Here is a 20,944-nt window from a genome sequence, read left to right as displayed (position 1 = left end):
TATTAAAAATATATATCTTAGATACTCCTTGAGTGAAACATTGAAAACTGAAGATTTGTGAATAATTCCTTGAGAAATAAGAACTAGCTCAGACTTCAGGCTACTAAGACAACTGAATTTTTATTTGTGAAGTCTTAATAATTTGCCTCCCATCCAGCTTTCTCATTTACATGTTTTTTTTTTTTGGAGGGGCTAGAAATAGAAATTCTAAGGCTATCAAAATGGCCCAGAACTTTGCAGACTAGCATCATTTCTCTGTAGAGTTACCTCACCTGTTCAATCTTCTACGCACTTATTTTGATTAAATAGAATCCTTCCCTCTTTACAAATCTGTATTACTTAAAGTATTTTAAAGCCCCAATTTTAAATGAAGAGAGACCAGAAATCAGAAGTGGATCATTTTTATATTTTTTTTTTCATTTTTATATTTTTGTAACAGATTTGCATGGGGTTTTGAGGAGTTTGAACCTAAAAATATTAAAGCAGTTGATATAGGGAAAGAAGGAATACATCTTTACTAAGCCTTTCCTGACTTTTCGGGCTTAAAATGACCTCTAGTCTATCTACCTCCATCTTCTGTAGCACTTAAAATATATGGCTGATTCCTTCAGTAGCTTCCTCATCTTTCCCTGGTTCTTCCCTGGCAAATTCGACATAGTCGTCTCTACCAGCTGCTTCTATTCCCTCTCAATCCAATCACATTCCGCCCTTACCACTCCAAATAATTTGTCCTCCCAGTGATCCCAATGATTTCCAAATGGCCAAAACCTCCAAAGTTCTTTTAGTCATCATCCTGCTTGAACCCATTTCCTAGCACAGTGCTTGGTACGTAGTAGAACTCAGTAAATATTTGCTGTTGCGTTAACCGTTCTGAGTCTTTGACATGTTAGTCAACCCCTGCCTTCTGAAACTCCCTTCCTTTGGCTTACACGCCCAGATTCTCTCCTGCCCTCCCTTCAGCTTTTCTGTGCATTCCTGCCCCTTGCCACTCCTTAAATAGGACTGTTTCCGCCTACAGAGTCCTCCAGAGACCTTGTAATGGGCAATTCCATCCAATCAGTTAGCTTCAATTGCTAAATATGCTCATTATATATTTGGAAAGTAGAGAAAATAAGAAGGAAGATACGAAATAATACATAGTTCTACCATCTACAATGAACTCTATTAACATTTTAGATCAATTTCCTTCTAGTCTTTCTTCTAAAAGAAGTTTTTGAGACTCATAACCATAAAAAAAAATGCACAGTTTTCCCTTGTTTCTTTTAACGTTGCTTATTTTTCCTTTCATAAACTCCTGAATAAGTGAATTTTATCAGCTGCATACTATTCCATTAAGTAGTATACTCAATCACCTATTGGGGGAATGAACACAAATTGACCGTGATGTTTACCTCAATGTCTGTGAGGGACAATGCCTTATTCAGTCTTGTATCTCCAGTGTACATTTTATACTCCAGTGTAATTTAACCAAACTGTACTTGTAAGGGCAGGAATGTCTTATACTCTTCCACCTATTATACCTTCAGTGATTAAAGATTAATTTCTATCATTTTGTAACATTGCTTCTTGACTACTGACCCTTGTTGCCCAGGGCTTCCCAGCAAAACATAGTTGCTTACAAGACCTACATCTTTACTCAGGGTCCTCAATGACCCAAAGAAAAGTGATGGGGGCGCATAAGAGGTTGTATTTGGTGGTGGCACAAATGGAAAACTTGTACAAGTGGAAAATTTGTAAGAATGGAAATTTTCTTTTTTTTAAAAGTTAGACAAAGTTTATATAAACTTTAAAATTTATAAAACTTAAAAATATAAAATACTGATTCATTTAGGAGACACAAATATTTCAAATTTCAAATTCTAGGACAAGTCTGTCTCACTTCACCCCCCAAGCAACTTCTGAACAAACTCTTTGACTCAGTTCAGGGGTGAGTGTGCAAGATTATAAGATTATGTCTGTGTGTGTTTACATGTGCTCATAGAGCACTAGATAATCTATTTGGGCTTTAAAAATCCTTTTTAAACTTATTTTTAAAGATTTTATTTATTTATTCATGAGACAGAGAGGCAGAGACACAGGCAGAGGAAGAAGCAGGCTCCTCACAGGGAACCCGATGCAGGATTTGATCCCGAGACAGGTATCACGCCCTGAGCAGAAAGCAGATGCTCAACCACTGAGTCACCCAGGCATCTTTAAAATCAGATTTTGATCTTTTCTGTGTATGTTGATGCAACAAAACCCCAAAACTAACAGAGCTCCAGTGGAAATATCTCTGGCTGGAGTCAGGAGAATGGACTTTAGTTTTGGCTTCTTCTTAATTAACTCTGGGACACTGGGCCAGTCACACAACTATTCTAGGCTTCAGTATTTGTCAATAGTAAAATAAGGGGACTGAATTAAGTAACTTCTTATAATTACATATTCTAAGATAAGTAATAACCACTTACATGGTTTGCTTGGAAAAATCGCTGTTGGACAATCATCATCCAGTAAAAGTTGTGCAAGAGCCTAAAATGAAGAGTATAACATTTAAAAAACTACACAATGACAAAGTTTACTCTCAGTATAAAAATTGTGTCCCTTAAAAATTTAACTCCATTATTATCTCATTATTTCATATTACTCTAATAAGAGTGATTTTAATATCACACACACATGCTTATTTGACAAATGCTCTTAAATGTCCTAATTGTAATTCAATCAAATCAACTATAATAAAACCAGACCCACTGAAGCCACAACACACCTTTGGATGTGAATATCTATGACTTAATCATATTCTGAGTCTCTAACTCTTCAAACTTTTTTTTTCTGGAAAAAGAGTATCTTCTTTAAGTTAGAAGCCATTATTACCATTTAATGCAACGGAGCTTTAGAATTCCTTAATAAGTCTCAAACCTAGATAGGGTTTGAGGATTTTTTTTTTAATGAATAATTATCAAGTTGGGTTTGGAAGTAAAATTCTACTTGTTAACAAGTAGCCATGGATCTTCATCATTACAGTAATGAAATGGTGACATTAATAAGATGAAATGACATTAGCTCCTAGATCTTGATGGCAAAAAAAAAATCCATACACATAGAGAATTTGTTGGTTTCAGGGATGAGTTAAAGCTAACTTACCAGACATAAGAGTCTTGCATAACACCAGAAGTCTACACAATGATATGCTATAAATGGTGCATATATGTTAGTATGTACATGTGCATTTGTATTTTAATGGAATAATAATCTCCTGGATGATTTAGAATCCATTACAAATGCTCATGTTACACTTGAAATCGAAACAAAAGTTAAATTCTTTAGTTTTAAGCTTAAACACACATACCTTTGCAGGCTTTCCAAAAGGGGTCTTGCAGAACTGGCTGTAGTATGTCCAATAATTTTGGCTTGTTTTCTGTGCAAATTCTATTTCCATGTAGGTTAAAAATTTTTCTGGGCACTTGGAGACACAGATCTGTAAAGAAAAGGAACACAGTGGTGGGGATTCAATTAAGTTGAACAAACCAAGAAAGTAAAATTAGATTTCTAGGTTATGCAACCACTATAAAGAGCAAAGCACCATTTTCCATCTAAGAAACTTAGATCAATTTTCTAATTTATGTAAAAAATAAACATCTGGGTGGCTCAGTGGTTGAGCGTCTGCCTTTGGTTTGAGCATAACCTTTGGGTTATGGTCCCAGGGTCCTGGGATCAGGTCCCACATCGGGCTCCCTGCAGGGAGCCTGCTTCTCCCTCTGCCTGTGTCTCTGGCTCTCTCTGTGTCTCTCATTACTAAATAAATAAAACCTTCAAAAGAAAAAAATAATCTTTCATGTACTAGTTATCAATCTCTATTCCTTGTCTTTGATCATGATTTGGTTAAGACAATAAGACATTGTAGCAGACTTGTTCTTAACTTCTGGTTTTGAGATAACCATAGATCTACTTGCAGCTATGAGAAATAATTCATTCTGCCCAATTTTATCCAATGGTAATAACTTGCACAATTACAGAACAATATCACAACCAAAAAATTGATGTTGCCACCATCTACTAACCTTATTTAGATTTCATCAGTTTTACACGCACTCATTTGTGTGCACGCACATGCATACAGTTCTCTGCATTTTTATCATGTGTAGATTCATGTGACCACTACCACAAAACAGTGATGGACTTTTAATAAAATATTTCCTTATTAGTTTCTGAGTTAGTAGATAAGGGTATAGTGCAAGATTAATTTTTGCAAGATTAATCTTGCTTGTATAGTTTATACATTTTCAGGGTTAAAATCTTGCCTCTTTTCCTACATATAAATTAAATGGTGAAATGCTCTGAATATTGATAACTTATGCCATTAATTACTATCAGTGCCTGTGAATTTTCAACAATTGTCAAAATATAATTGGGGGTGTATTACTATAAGAAACGAAAAAAAAGAAAGAAACGAACAAAATTAGGACTATTTGTGGCACTCAGTCATTATTATAGTCTTTTACTAACACCAGTCAAATGTGGACAGAGAGGTCACCAATGCAATTATTTTACGTTAATGAACTTAGAGAGCCTATTAATGCCAAACTAGAACACTGTGCTAGTAGTCCAGAGCCACTGTGGAGTGACTGAAACCCAATTAGGAACTCCACAGAGAGAAAGCTGAATCTGAGAAGATGCACTTGATTTGTTTATAATTAAAAAACAAAACAAAAACAAAGATCCTATTAAGCCACGATAGTTGCAGTCCTGACACATTCTCTCCTCCACCTTCAGTTACTCCTTATGAAAGACTGCATCTCAAACTTCCTCCATCTCCCTGCTGTTCTTTGGTAACTTCTCACTGGCCAGATTCTAGTTCAATCCATTGACAGCTAGGTGAGCTGTCACCTAGACATCAGACACTGCTGCTGAGCTGATCTCTTTCCCATCCTTTGGGTCATGTTTCTACTGTACACAAAAATATTTGGTGTTGACCCCACAGCTAAGGTAGCAGGTGGATGACTAACTGGATACTGTAAGATAATATTAACTGAGATTGGAGGTGACAGCAGCAGTCTAATTTCTTTTAGAAGTTCTGACAAGGCAAACAAACTGTCTCCACATCCACGCCTCCATATGCATTTTCTGTTAGTTTCTCATATGTACATAGGCATTCACGCATGCACTCATGCGCACGCGCGCGCACACACACACACACACACACACCCCTCTAGAGGAAATATTGAGGTTTCATAGGTATCTTTTTACTAAAGCTGAAGAACTGTTAAGGGATATTGAAAGCCTCCAACATGCGCATTTTTTGAAAGAAGGCCAAGGTTATCATTAACACAAATGTCAAAATTTCACTCTGATTGGAGCTAAGCTGAATAAACCTATAACACTGGGAGATATTTTACATTTAGACTTTGACAATTATAGGACTTTGAAAGGTAACCTCACTAGTTCCCCTATTGAGTACATTTACATGGATTTATAAAATGAATACTGAAAGTGCTAATGCTTTAGGCCTTAACTGACAGTAACAATATATACAAGAAAGTAATTAAAATAGCAAAAAGTGGTTTGTTAAAGAGAAGCACATCAAATTTCCTTCCAGACACAAATGAGCTGTTAAAAAACAATATAGCAACTGCTTTTTACTCTCTCCCTCTATCAGACCAATTTGTTCACTTTAAATACAGTGCTGATTAGTAGCAATCAACATATAATTGGCCAAAAATGAAGGTCACATTGAGGTAGAGTATCCTAATTGATCACAATCTGTCCTTCAAATGCTTGTGACACACGTCTGGACCATGCTGGCAGTTAACAAAAAAAAAAAAACAAAAAACAAAAAACAAACAAAAAAACCACAATGCATAAAAATATGGCTTGAATCAGTAGATGCACTAATGTCTGGCAGACTAAAAGCAAGTCTCCATTACTGGCAGCTAAAATATATTCTGACTCAATCCTGATTTTTCGTGTAACCACAAAATGCTTTAAATGTAATTCATCATTATTTTTATATCTTTAATTCATATAGGTTTAATGATCTAATACAAGTCAGAATTTGGGGAGTAGAAAAGTTATACTATAGGTTACAATACTACATTTGTTATGAAAAAAAAAAACAAACCATGACCTAGTAAATAATTTATGGTATATTTAACATAACTGTAAATAACATGTATGTGGGTAAAAAAGCATAATGTACAAGGATATTTTTGTTTCATCATGAGAATGATGGATTTGTATAGTGGAAAACTTCCGAGACTGGGTGTAAGAAGATATTAATTTACTCTTTCACTTATTCTTTCAACAAATACTTAGTGATCACCTACTCTGAGCCTGTTCTAGGTACTGGAAACACAATAAAACAGATAAAACCCTTCCCCTTAAGCTGTTTGCCTTCTAGCAGGGGAGAGATGAGTAACAAGTAAAACTATTTGTTACAAGATGGTCATAAATGCTATGGGGAAAAATAAGGCTAGAAAGGAGGTTAGAGAATAAAAGGCTGCTGAGTGGGATTCCAAGTTTAAATGGGTGGTCAAGGAAGGCCTTCCCTAAAAAGACAACCTTTGAGGAAAGATGTGAAGACTAGTGATCAAGCCACAGTGACTTGGAGAAAGAGTACTGTAGGCAGGGAGAACACCATCTAAGGCTCTGAGACAGGAGCATTCCTGGATCCTTCACAAATAGATGGGTAATATAACCTGAGTACAGTGAGCAGAGAGAGAGTAGCAGCATATGTAGTCAGAGAGTTGGACAGTGAAAGATCCAGTAAGGACATTGTTAAGACTTTGCTTTTAATCTCAGTAACTTGGGAACCTATGGGGGCATGGGCTGAACAAAGGAGAGACATAAATGTGACATATTTAATAGGATCACACTGGCTGTTGGGTAGAAAAGAGACTGAAAGGAGTAGAAAGCAGGGCAAGGATAGAGTCAGAGAGACCAGTCAGGAGGTCACTGAATTGATCTAGAAAAAAAGACGATGATTCTTTAAAAAAAGGAAGAGATGGTGAAAAGTAGTTTGGTCCAGGTATATTTTGAATGGAGACCAGAGGAATTAGCTGGCAGTTCATACATCAGTACAAAAAAAAAAAAAAAAAAAAAGAGGAACCAAGATGATTCATTGATATTTGGAGCTGGCCTTAACCGAAACAGGGAAGACCGATGGGATTGGAGAATAATATCAAGGAAGAAGTCAGACATTAGGAATTGAGTTTTGGACATGTCACATTTGAGACGTCAACTAAATATCCATGTAGAGGCCTTGCGTAGGAGGTTGGATATAAAGATCAAGAGTTTAGGGAGTAGACTTATCTGGAGATATAAATTAGGGAGGGAAGCATGTAGATGATGAAACCATAAGACTAGGCGAGATTACCAAGAGAGTAAGCGTAGATTTTGAAAAGGACTAAGCTTGGTGATGGGAGGGAATTCCAACATTTACAAGATGTTGGAAAGATGAAGAAAAATCAGCAAAGGAGACTAACAAGGAGTAGCCAGAGATCTGGGAGGAAACCTAGAAGAATGTTGTGCCATGGAAGCCACATCAAGAAAGTGTTTTGAGGAGGAGGCTTGAATAAACAATGTTGTTAGATCATATAAATGTGGAACGAGAATTGGCCACCGGTTTGATAATATGGAGGTCGATGGTATCATTTGGGGGCAATTGGAGTAGGAGTAAAAGCCTGAATGAGAAGAGAGGATTTAGACACACTGAGCATAGACTGTTTGAGGACTTTTGCAAAACAGAGGTAAGATATGGAGCAGTACCTGGAGGTTGTGTGTGGGCAGGGAGGGTTGTGGGGTAAAGGAGAGAATTTTTTTGAGATAGAAGAAATAACAGCATGTTTATATATTGATGGGGATGATTTACTAGTGAAAGAAAAATGGTAATAATAAGAAAAAAAACAGAAAATTTCTGGAATGATGTGCTTGAGTGTGTGTGAGAGAGATAATGCACAAATTGATAGACGGGGCACCTGGGTGGCTCAGTGGTTGAGTGTCTGCCTTTGGCTCAGGATGTGATCCCAGGGTCCTAGGATGGAGTCCTGTATCGGGTTTCCCACAGGGACTCTGCTTCTCCCTCTATGTCTCTGCCTCTCTCTATGTCTCTCATGAATAAATAAAATCTTAAAAAAAAAAAAAAGTTAACTACAAAAAAAAAAAAAAATAGGATGACCTGAGGAGCAAGGGCAGTTCAACCACAGTATAACAAGGAAAGGTTGAACAAATACATGAACATAAATGACAACAGGTAGGCAAGAGGAGGTCACTGTAGCATCTTTCAAAATTTGTCTTTGAATGCTTACACTTTTCTCAGTAAAATAGGAAGCAAAGTCAGAGACTGGCAAGGAGATTGGGAAGTTTAAGGTAAGGGGAAAATATATGAAATTGTTTACTAGAAGGCGAAGCTAGTGAACAAAGAGTCTGTAGCATGGTTGTGGGACAGCACTAAGGGCCCACGAGGTTAGTCGCTCTGAGTTGAAAGGACTGTTCTATATATTTTCTCCTACAACTCATGGCTGCCTGAGTTCAGGCATGGAATAGGCAGAGAGCTGCACTTAGCTAAGGATGAGGTTTTGCCAGGGAACAACAACTACGTGGGAGGGGACAAAGAAATTGAGTTTATATAAGGGAGTGGATTTTAAGAAGGACCATGAAATCTAAGTCAGACACAGAGGGAAATGAAAACATGAAGGAACTGAGGGACATTGGGGCGGGGGGGGGGGGGGGATGGTTAGCATTAAGGGTTTGTAGGTGCCAATGAGGTACTATGATTGGAGTTGGAATGTTAGAGGCATTGCAGTGGTCAGACATTGGGATGTTTGAAACTGAGATTTATGAAGGGAGGTAATTACTAGTACTGACAAGGTCAAGAATTTGATCTTGGGAGGGGGTGGCTGTGGTAGAAAACAAAGTCTTGTGGTAGAGGTAGTCACAGAACGAAGATGCCAGGGTCTGAGGTTGGCTTCAGTCTCAGCAGGAAATATCAAAAATCTATGAGAGAGAGATGAGGAAGAGAGGAAGAAAGCAGAATTACCAACTAGATCAGGGAAGATCTTGGGTGTGGTTTACTGGCACGTGGAACAAAAAGGAAATAGAAGTTAGAAGCCTACTACATTTTTGGGGTAGTTGTGCTGCCACAGAATTCATGAGCTAACCTGAAAAGGCCTTTGACTGTTAAAACAGTCTTTGAGGTGCTAAATTTGCACAATAGCAAGGGAGCTTCAAAGCTCTGTTGCCATCAAAAGAGCTTATGTCTCCAGTGCTCAGCAATGATGTGGTCTGAGGCCAGCAGAGAGGAAATATCCTCCCGGGTGGTTGAGTAAAGGACCATAGGGTGAAATGAGGAATAACAATCCAGGTCTAATAAAACTGTTTCCATGCACCAGAGACCACTGTGCATTTATCACTCCTTTCTGAATCGGAGTTTGTATCCTTCTAGTCCTAGCCTTGGCCCTCATTGCATTTTCAATGGGAAGATCTGATAGAGGATGTATCACCCATAAATCCTTGGACTTTGGGTTAAAGATAGTACTACATGGAATGCTGGGCTGTCTCCTTGGGAAGAAGGGGATTCTGGAGGACAGAGGGATAGACTAGGGAAGACCTAACTAATTGCCATTGAAGTCGATGCCTCATCCCACAAGTACATTGCTTTCGTCCTTCCTTCTTGCATCTCGGAGTGAACATATAAAAATAACATGTATGTTGTATGAGTAGAAGTGTGATGTGTGAACATTTTTAATCCAAGGCTTTTAAGAGCAGAGACGCTTTATTCATCTTCTATTTCCCTGACAGGTGGATGCAGATGATGAGAAGGATGGAGGCAGAGCCGCCAGATGAAAGGAGCCTAGAGAAGAGTTGCCCACTGACCATAAACACCAGCCTGATCCTGTTCTATGGCCAGGAATAAACTACTATGTTAAGTCACTGAAAAACTCAAGTTTATTATAATAGCTAGCTTTACTCTTCCTAATACTGATCTTGAGAAAAATATCACTTCTCAGACCTGCAGTTTATTTTGTAAAAATAGGTTGTTTGACCAAATCGCCAAGGTTCTTTAGTGATACTACAATGATTAATCCTGCTTCATTTTGATATCATTTGATTGTATCTAAACAAAAAGGAGCTCATGCTTGTGTCTTCCCACCTTCCATTAGTCCATGTTAACTATGCATACACAGAATTCAAATGGAATTGAATTCTTTTATCCAAAAATGTTCAAAATTGCAAGGCATTTTTTTTTTTGCCTTACCTGTGTGGTAGGGCACTGCAGGTTTACCACCACAGAGGGACTGGTACAGCTGAGTAAGTTAAAGTAAAACAGAATGGTCTTGTTCCTGTTAAGAAAACAACATAAAGTAATCTTTAGTGACTGTGGAAATATTCCATATCATTTCAGACCCTGTATACTTTTAATATAATGACCTTTAAAAATTGGCTTCATTTTCCCTAGACAGCTACAGTATAGTCCCCAACTCCCCTTTAAGCTGCCTAACATTCACAGCTCCTTTTTGTAATAGTAAAAAACTGAAATAATGAAATTGTCCATCAACAGCAGATTGGCTAAAGAATTTCACATCCACAAAGAAGACTGTGTTGCCATTGAAAAATAATGATTCCATAAGAGCCAGATTCACTCTTTCACCACTCAAACAGCCTTATCATCTACACAGTATTCTGGTACATGTGATTTGAATTTGTACCCATGCAAATGAATAAATTATTGCATGTCATGGATCACTGGAGTTCCTTGGGATTATTTAAAACTGAATGGTAAATCTCTAGGTGTCAAGAGTCCCTCATAGGTAAAACTGATTTATAAACTGCAAAATGCTACATAAACTGAAGTTATTCACCAAATTATGCTATTGTCAAGGGTAAGGCTCATACCTTATTCACTTTAATATCCCTACTTTGCCAACACAACCTAGTACTTGGCCCTTCCTAGATATTTATCAAATGTTGCAGAATGAATGAGAATAATTCCAGAATAAGTTGTTGTTGTTTAATCTTAGACTCCAACTTAGCTTTCCAGTACAAAGCCATAGTCATTCAATCACAGTCTGTTTGATTTCCTTAAACTTCAGTGAACCTCATGGTGCACCTGGGTGGTTCAGTTGGTTAAGCATCTGATGCTTGATTTTGGCTCAGGTCAGTCATGATCATGAGGTCATGATCTCAGGGTCTGTGGATAGAGCCCTGTGTTGGCCTCTGTGCTCTCCCTCTACCCTTCCCCCCTACTCACATTCACTCTCTTTCTCTAATAATCTTAAAAAATGAAAATAAAACTTCAGTGAACCTCAGATTCCTCAGGTACAGAGTAGGTGGTGATGGTTGCAACTGAGCAATTCCATGGGAATGACTGAAGGAGTAACTATTTAACTTACACTGTATTTCCATCAAGAAACAACAAAGTAAAATCAATTGCAAACTAGTAGTTCAAAATGCTGTACCATGCACTTAAGCCTTTCTCTCCTCTTTCCTGAAACTCATGGAAATAAAAGAATGGAAGTACAAAAAGTAATAAACCTCATCAAACTAGCTGAGGGTGGGGAAAGACAAGATCTGTTCACAACTGAATGAGAGTTCAGCAATTTCTAGAAGATGGAAAACATATGAGAGTATGCTGAGTGATGAGTGCACCACAAAGGAGTATGGAAAGGGTGGGATACAACTTGCCTGTTAGAAATCATGAGATGCTGGATTCAGTTTTGAAAGTGAAAAATGTGGCTGAAAACAAGATTAATTGAAGATTTATATACAGAACTACAGTACAAACCAGCACCTCTCTTTTCTCCCATGCCCCTGCACTTGGAATTCCAGCATCCAGGAAAAACATGCAAAACCTGAGGCCTCCTTTGGGGAATGAGCCTTCTGGGGTTAGCAAAGGCTTTTACAGAATTTGGTGCCCCAGCCTACAAGCCTGTCACTTTGAAAGCCCAGACCTGACAGCCAGTTTCCCATCAGTTCATGCTGTAGTGAAATCTGACCGTGAACATGGCCTTATCACCCTATACAGGGAAGAGGTCTCACAGAAAAACAGAACTACTAACCTAGCTTTGGGACAAATTCACAGAAGTGACTTAGTTCTTTAATAATAATGGGCAATCAAGTAGAATCAGGAATGTAAGGAGGAATCAGCATATGAAAGAGAAAGACTAAAGTAAAAACTGATGCTGGATGAAATCAAATAATTTAGGGCATAGGATGGACTTTTAAATCCAGTATTTTCAAAGTAACTCAAGCAGACTATCCATAAAATAAGAGCAGTATATAATAACAAAGAAATAGACGGTAAGAGAACTTTTAAAGATCAAAAATATGAAGAAGATGGAAGAGTATAAAGACCCTAAGCTTACCCCATCCACAGATACAACTAGGCAACACCCATATCAGTGTAAAATGACCAAAGACTATCAGAACAAATTCTCCACAGCTAAACATAGAGAAGAGGCTAACTTGAAGAGGTTAGGAAGGGCAGAGACAAGACAGGAGTTAAACAGACCCATAGGACTCTCCCAGGAGGGACAATGCAAGCGCAGAGATGGAAAAGAAACAGATCCTCACACCAGGCAGCCCAGGCATGGGGAGATGAATCGACAAAACATTTGGCTTTGAAAACCAAAGGAGCTGAACTTTGTGACTTTTTACAGGCATTGGGGCTTAGTACATGGAAATTTAAAGGTCAGCAGGCTGGACCCTGGAAAAGCTGGGAAAGCCTGGAGGGCAGGAGGAAAGAGTCCCCACCCTTAAAAAGCACAACAAACAGCCCCACTAGGATATAGCATAGAAGCAACAGTTTGAATAATATCTGGGGAATACAGGATGGAGATTTGCTTATTAATCTTGGAACAAAGGCTGGAGGAGCAGAGATTTTGGGGGGGGGGGGTACTTCTCCAAGAACAAAAGAGCTTATAGGTGTCATTTCCCTTCTCTGCCCCACCCCACCCCCAAACTTACAGGGACACTTGTGGGAGCCAGCACGGTGCCAACATTTGGTATCTCACTTGCCAACACTGTACCCTGCCCCCTCATTCTCCAGCAGACATGCCTTTGCACAGTCAAGCTTCCACTCTAGGTTTACTCCCAAGCAGACTTGAGCAAAGCTTTCTGACACTGTGCACCTCACCCCCGTGGACCTGTTCCCTTCAATACAACCTTGGAGAGACCATCCAAAGTGCTACCACAAGCCTGGCAGAGTGCAAGAAAACCTGAGAGAGTGCAAAGTCACTCCTACCCAACAGAAAGGGAGTGAGAACCATACACACCAGATTGAATTTGGCTCACATTGAATTTGGTGGGTTGGGGGCAGACATCTGGTCTAACAACAGGCCCTCCCCACCAATGAAAGCTTCTCAAGGGACAACAGAGAGAAAGAACCCTGAAGTTCAGTGCTACTGCATCTCCAGCAAACACCTGATAGGACTCAACTCAAGTGCAGGACAGAATAAATCCTGCCCACAAGAAGGAAAGAGAACCATTGCAGAGGACTGGAATAAAGGTAAAAACAGCTCAGCCACAACAGCAGGGCACACACGACATATATAAGAGACATTCCTAAAGCACCAGATTCTGGTGAACAGTGGACATTGCAGTGTAGGGCACTACAGGACCTCTCCTTCATAAGGCCATTGCTTTCAAGAGCAGGAGACATAGTGGACTTTCCAAACATAATAACAGAGTTACACAAAATAAAGAGACAGAGGAATTTGTTCCAATTAAAAAAAAAAAAAAAACAGGAGAAAATCACAGCAAGAGAGCTAAATGTAATAAAGTAATATATACATACCCGTTAGAGAATTTAAAGTAATGGTCATAAAATACTCAGACTTGAGAAAAGGGTAGAGGACCTCAGTGAGACCACAACAAAGAGACAAAAAACATAAAAGAATCAGAGATAAAGTAACAATAACTAAAATTAAAAATACACTAAATGAAATAAATTGTAGAATAGAGGAAGAAGAGAAACAGATTAATGATCTAGAGCACAGACTAATGGAAAACAATCAACCTGAACAAGAGAGAGAAAAAAATAATACAAAATGAAAATAGACTTAGGGATCTCAGTGACACCATCAAGGGTACTAATATTCACATTATACAGATCCTAGAAAGTGAACAGAGAGAAAAGGGCTAGAAAATTTGAAGAAAGAGTAGGTGAAAACTTCCCAAATCTGGGGTAGGAAACAGAAATCCAAATCCCAGAAGCACAGACAAGCCCCAACAAAAATCAACCTAGGAAGGTCCATACCAGGACACATAGTAATTAAAATGGCTAAAAAAAAAGGGGAGGCTAAACAGAATTTTTAAGAGCAGCAAGAGGAAAAAAAAGCAGTTGCATTTCAGGGAAATCACATAAGGCCATCAGCTGATTTCTCAGCAGAAATTTTGCTGGCCTGAAGAGAGTTCCATGATATATTCAAAGTACTGAAAGAAAAAAACCTATAACCAAGAATATTCTATTTAGCAAGGCTATCATTAAGAATAGGAGAGATAAATAATTTTCTAGACAAACAAAAGTCAAAGGAATTCATGACCACTAAATGAGCCCTACAAGAAATGTTTTTTTTTTTTTTTCCTACAAGAAATGTTAAAGGGGACTCTCTGAGAGGAAAGGAAAGGCCACACGCAAGATTAAGAAAAGTAGGAAGATCAAAAGCAATAAAATTAAGTATATTTGTAAAAGTCAGTCAAGGGATTCATGAAAGGATATAGAGAATCACATCATATATCTAAAATGTGGGGAGGAGAGGAGGAAAGAATGGGTTCAAACTTTTGTGACCATCAATTTAGCATAAACTGTTATATGGATAGGTTATCTACAAATCTAATGATAACCAGAAAATCAAAAACTAGTAGCAGACATGCAAAAAATGAGAAAGGAATCCAAACATATCACCTAAAGAAAGCTATCAAACTGTGAGAAAAGAGAGCAAGATAAGGAACAGAACTACAAAAACCATAATAGGATAATGGCAATAAGTATATACCTGTCAATAATTACTTTGAATGTAAGTGGACTAAAAACTCTAAGTCAAAGTATGTCAGAATGACTAAAAAAACAAGACCCATCTACATGCTGCCAGTAAGAGACTCATTTCAGACCTAAAGACGATATAGATTGAAAGTGAAGGATATAAAACCAGTTATTAGGCAAATGGAAGTGAAAAAAAGCAAGGGTGCCAATATTTATATCAGACAAATTAGACTTTCTAACAAGACTGTAAAAAGAAATAAAGAAAGTTACTAATAATAATATAATAAAGGGAACAATTCAACAAGAAGATATAACAATTATAAATATATATGCATCCAACACAGGAGCATCCAAATACATAAAGCAGTAAACATTAAGGAAATGGCCAGTAGAGAAATAATGGAAGGGGATTTTAACACCCCACTTACATCAATGGACAAATAATCCAAACATAAAATCAGCAAGGAAACAGTGACTTTGAATAACAATTAGACCAGATGGATCTAAAAGATATATCAGAACATTCCACTGAAAAACAGCAGGCTACACATTCTTTTCAAGTGTACATGGAACATTCTCCAGAAGAGATCACATATTAGGCCTCAAAATAAGTCTCAACAAATTAAAAAAGATAGAAGTCATGCTATGCATCTTTTCTGATCAAAACTCTATGACACTAGAAATCAATCACAAGAAAAAAAATCTGAAAAGAAATTTATAGAGAATAAATAGCATGCTATAAACAATGAATGAGCCAACCAAGAAATCAGAGGAAATCATATAATATGTGGAGACAAATGAAGATAGAAAATACAATGGTCCAAAATTTGGAGGATGCAGCAAAAGCTGTTCTAAAAGGCAAATTTATAGGCATAGAGGCCTACCTCAAAAAGCAAGAAAAAAATCTCAAATAAGCAACCCAGCCTTACACATAAAGGAGCTAGAAAACAAATCACACCCAAAACCAGTAGAAGGAAGGAAATAATAAAGATCAAAGCAGAAATAAATGAAACAGGAAGAAAAAGAAAACAAAACAATGGAACAGATCAGTGAAAGCAGGAGCTGGTTCTCTGAAAAGATTAACAAAATTGAAAAACTTTAGCCAGACTCATCAAGACAGACAGACAGACACATCTCAAAGAAGTAGAATAATTCTTAGAAACCTATAAACTCCCAAAACTGAAACAGGGAGAAATCGAAAACTTCAACAGACCCATAACCAGTAGAGATATTGAATCAGCAATCAAAGTCTCCCAAGAGGGGCACCTGAGTGGCTCAGTCAGTTAAGCGTCTGACTCTTGGTTTCTGCTCAGGTCATGATCTCAAGGTCATGGGATTGAGCCCTGCATGGCACTCCACGCTGAAGCTGGAGTCTGCCTGGGATTCTCTCTTTTTCCCTCTGCCCCTCCCCCTGCTTATGCTGTCTAGATAAATAAGATATTAAAGACAAAAATCTTTCAACAAACAGAAGCCTAAAGGTCAGATGGTTCCCAGGGGAATTCTATGAAACATTTAAAGAAGAGTTAATATCTATTCTTCTCAAGTTGTCCCCCCAAAAATATAGACATGGAAGGAAAACTTCAAAACTCATTCTATGAGGCCAATATTATCTTGATTCCAAAACCAAAGACTCCACTAAAAAAGAAAACTGCAGGCTAAAAGGCCTGATGAACATAGATGCAAAAATCTTCAACAAAATACTAACAAATTGAATCCAATAGCACATTAGAAGAATCATTCACCGCAATCAAGTGGGATTTATTCCTGAGTTGCAAGGGTGGCTTAATATTTAAAAATACATGATTATATCACACCTATGAAAGAAAGGATAAAAACCATATGATCCTCTCAATAGATGGAAAGCATTTGAAAAATACATCACCCTTTATTGATAAAAGCCCTCAAAAGAGTATGGATAGGAGGATTATACCTCAACATTAAAGGCCATACATGAAAGACCCATAGCTAATGTCATCCTCAATGGGGAAAAAACAGAGCTTTTCCTCTCTAGTCAGGAACAAGACAAGATTTCCACTCTCACCACTGTTAAATAACATTGTCCTGCAAGTCCTAGCCTCAGCAAGCAGACAGCAAAAATAAATAAAAGGTATCCAAGTCAGCATGGAAGAAGCCATACTTTCACTATTTACAGATGCCAGGAAACTCTGTGTAGAAAACCCAAAAGCTCCATGAAAAAATTGCTAGAACTGATACATGAGGGACAGTGGTTGAGTGTCTGCTCTTGGCTCAGGTCGTGATCCTGGGGTCTTGGGATCGAGTCTGGGAGACTGCTTCTCCCTCTGCCTAGGTGTCTGCCTCTGTCTGTCATGAATAAATAAATTATTTTTTTAAATAACAAAGAACCTATACATGGATTCAGTAAAGTTTCAGGATACAAAATTTTAACATGCAGAAATGTGTTGCATTTCTATACAGTAATGAAACAACAGAAAGAGAAATCAAGGAATTGAACCCACTTATAATTGCACTAAAAACCATAAGATACTTAGGGATAAACCCAACCAAAGAGGTAGAAGATCTGTACTCTACAAAGTATAAAACACTGATGAAAGATATTAAAGATGAGACAAAGAAATGGAAAAGCATCCCATGCTCATGGATTGGAAGAACAAATATTGTTAGATTGTCTATACTACCTAAAGACATCTACACATTTAATGCAATCCCTAGCAAAATACCATCACTGTTTTTCGCAGAACCTATAACAAATAATCCTAAAATTTGTGTGAAACCAGAAAAGACCCTGAATAGCCAGAGCAATCTTGAAAAAGAAAAGCAAAACTGGAGGCATCAGGATTCTGGACTTCAAGCTGTATTACAAAGCTATGATCATCAAGACAGTGTGGTCCTGGCACAGAAACAGACACATAGATCAACGGAACAGAATGGAGAACCGAGAAATGGATCCACAGCTATGTGGTCAACTAATCTTTGACAAAGCAGGAAAGAACATCCAGTGGAAGAAAAGCCAGTCTCTTCAACAAGTGTTTGTTGGAAAAACTGGACAGCCACATGCAAAGGAATGAAGCTGGACCACTTTCTTACACCACACACAAAAATAAATTCAAAATGGATGAAAGATCTAAATGTGAGACAGGAAAGCAGCAAAGTCCTCTTGGACAGTAATCTCTTTGACATCAGCTTTGGCAACTTCTTACTAGACATGTCTCCAGAGGCAAGAGAAACAAAAGGAAAAAATGAACTACTGGGACTTCATCAAGATAAAAAGCTTCTGCACAGTTAAGGAAACAATCAATGAAACAAAAAGGCAACCTACAGAATGGGAGAAGATATCTGCAATGACATATCTGATAAAGAATTAGTATCGAAAATGTATAAAGAACTTGTCAAACTCAACACCCCCCAAAATAAATAACCCAGTTAAAAAATGGGCAGGAGACATGAATAGACATTTTTTCCAAAGACTTCCAATAGCCAACAGATACAAGAAAAGATGCTCAATGTCACTGATTCTTAGGAAAACGCAAATCAAAACTACAATAAGATATTAACCTCACAGCTGTCAGAATGGCTAAAATCAACAACACAGGAAACCAACAGGTGTTGGTGAGGATGTGGAGAAAGGGGAGCCCTCTTACATTGCTGGTAGGAATGCACACTGGTGCAGCCACTCTGCAGAACAGTATGAAGATTCCTCAGAAACTTAAAAATAGAGCTACCCTAGGACCCAGCAATTGCACTACTAGGTATTTACCCAAAGGATACAAAAATACTGATTTGAAGGGATACATGTACCCTGACGTTTATAGCAGCATTATCAGCAATAGCCAAACTATGGGAAGAGCCCAGATGCCCCTGGACTGATGAATGTATAAAGATATGGGGTCATGTGTACGTACACACACACACACACAGAAATATTAGCCATCAAAAAGACTGAAATCTTGCCATTTGCAGCAATGCATATGAAGCTAGAGAATATTAGCTAAGAGATAAGTCAGAGAAAGAAAAATACTATAGGATTTCTCTCATATGTGGCATTTAAGAAACAAAACATGAACATAAGGGGAACAAAGAGGTAAACCATAAAACAGACTCTTAACTATAGAGAACAGTGTTGTTGGAGAGGACGGGAGGGGGGATAAGTTAAATGGGTGATGGGCATTGAGGAGGGCACTGGTGATGAGGAGCACTGGGTATTGTTGGAAGTGATAAATCACTAAACTCTACACCTTAAGCATTACATTGTATGTTAGCCAACTGGAATTTAAATAAAACGGTGAAACAAAACAAAACAAAAAGATGAATCCAAAAGGTCCAAGGTGTAGTCAGAGTTCCAAAGAGACAACCAATAAATTGGGAAGGATGAAAACAGCAAAGAAATAACTGAAGAAAATTTTCCATGGCTAATGAGAATCCTAGTCTGTCAGAATTAAAGGATTAAAGGATTCAGGACTGAACAAAAAGAATTTAAGAAGAGAAAAAGACCTAGGTCACATTGTGAGATTTCAAAACACTAAAGAAATTATTTTAAAGGCCTTTTCCAAGAGAAAAAAGGTCACCACACGATATGTGAATCAGACTGGCATTTAGACACACTGGATGCAAAAAACCTTGAAACAAAGTCTTCACATTTCTGACAAAAATTGTCTTTCAAGGAATAAATCCATCAGTAGACCGTCAATCAACTACCAAGAGAGAAAGGAAAAATATTTCTAGGGACTCAGCAAATATATTTCCGCGCTTCCCTTTCCTAGGAACATCATCGAGCATGTTCTCCATCAAAACAAGGGCGTTTCAGCAAGGACAATAAATTGGCAAATAGGAAACAGTACATGGGACACACATACGTTAAGAAGTGTCTGTTGTTTATCTGAAATTAAAATTTAAGTGGGTGTTCTGTGTTTTCGCTTGCTAAATCTGGCAACTCTAGAACCAGGATCTAATCTAATGTGGTAGACAAGTCCCAAAATTAGTTATGCGGTAGGCCTAAAATTTACCAGGTCCTAAGTGAAACAAAAAGACAGAAGGTCTGCAGGTTGTCTTCAGAGTAAAAGGGGCCTCTGAAAAATGGAGCGATTGCGTAGACAACCTTGTGGTCCTGATAAAGGCTAGTCACAAAAAAAATTAGTGTAATACCTTCTAGGTCCATCTGTGTTGTTGCAAATGGCAATATTTCATTCTTTTTTTATGGCTAATGTTCCATTGTGTATCTATGCCACAAAACGTGAACGAATGAACAACAGAAACGGACTCATAAACTGGCAGTTTCTAGAGGGGCAGGGGAAAGGAGATAGGCAAAATAGGTGGATGGGGGTTAAGAGGTACAGGCTTCCAGTTATAAAATAAATAGATCACAGGAGAAGCACAGCATGGGGAATACAGCCAATAATATTGTCATTTCTGAGATGACCGATGGTATCTACCCTTAACATGGTGAGCATCCCCAAATGTATACAGTTGTCAAACCCCTATGTTGCACACCTTAAACATTATAAGTCGACATTATATATAATTACGTGTTACATTACATGTAAGGTAACATTAGAAGTCAACCATGGGTCAGAAAAATTTTTTTAAAGAAAAAACTTGTTGGCTAATATTATAAAGAATGTTAACGCTCTATGTTAAAGCAAACTGAAATGTGGAAGATACTAAGCTGCCAATAAAGCATACGATTTGACTTTGATATTAGTGACCGAGTAGACATGAAAATGGAACGGCCCAGTACCGAATAAAATTTAGAGAGTTATAAAGTCAAAGTCTTTTGTTTCCAACTTCTAGAACCAACCTACCAGTAGATCGTGAAAGGTTCTGTTCAAGTTGCAGAACTGAACTCCATAACCTATTTGACTCCGTAAAGCATAAATATAGAAAGGGGAAGGGGAAATGAAAAGAAAGAGGGAGAGAAGGGCAACGGAATAATATCCTCCTTTTATACAAAAAGGAGTCAAAACACTGACAAAAGTTGACGGAACAGGAAACAGAGGGCTTAGTTTACTATTT

General features: G+C 37.9%; 1 protein-coding gene across 5 annotated transcripts in view; it reads right to left on the bottom strand.

The window, feature by feature from the left end:
* The window catches only part of SLC44A5 (solute carrier family 44 member 5), a 375,730-nt gene that overhangs the window by 42,768 nt on the left and 312,018 nt on the right, over window positions 1–20,944 (bottom strand). For all 5 annotated transcript variants that reach the window (XM_072754861.1, XM_072754860.1, XM_072754863.1 and 2 more), the window contains 3 exons: window positions 10,232–10,316; window positions 3,329–3,457; window positions 2,448–2,508 (listed from right to left, as the gene is read on the bottom strand). In XM_072754861.1, the coding sequence (XP_072610962.1) occupies window positions 2,448–2,508; window positions 3,329–3,418 (151 nt within the window). In that variant the 5' untranslated portion in view covers window positions 3,419–3,457; window positions 10,232–10,316. The remainder of the gene's footprint in view (window positions 1–2,447; window positions 2,509–3,328; window positions 3,458–10,231; window positions 10,317–20,944) is intronic.

The sequence above is a fragment of the Vulpes vulpes genome, chromosome 3 (assembly GCF_048418805.1).
Source record: "Vulpes vulpes isolate BD-2025 chromosome 3, VulVul3, whole genome shotgun sequence".
Taxonomy (NCBI): domain Eukaryota; kingdom Metazoa; phylum Chordata; class Mammalia; order Carnivora; family Canidae; genus Vulpes; species Vulpes vulpes.
This window is presented reverse-complemented; position numbering and strand designations above follow the sequence as displayed.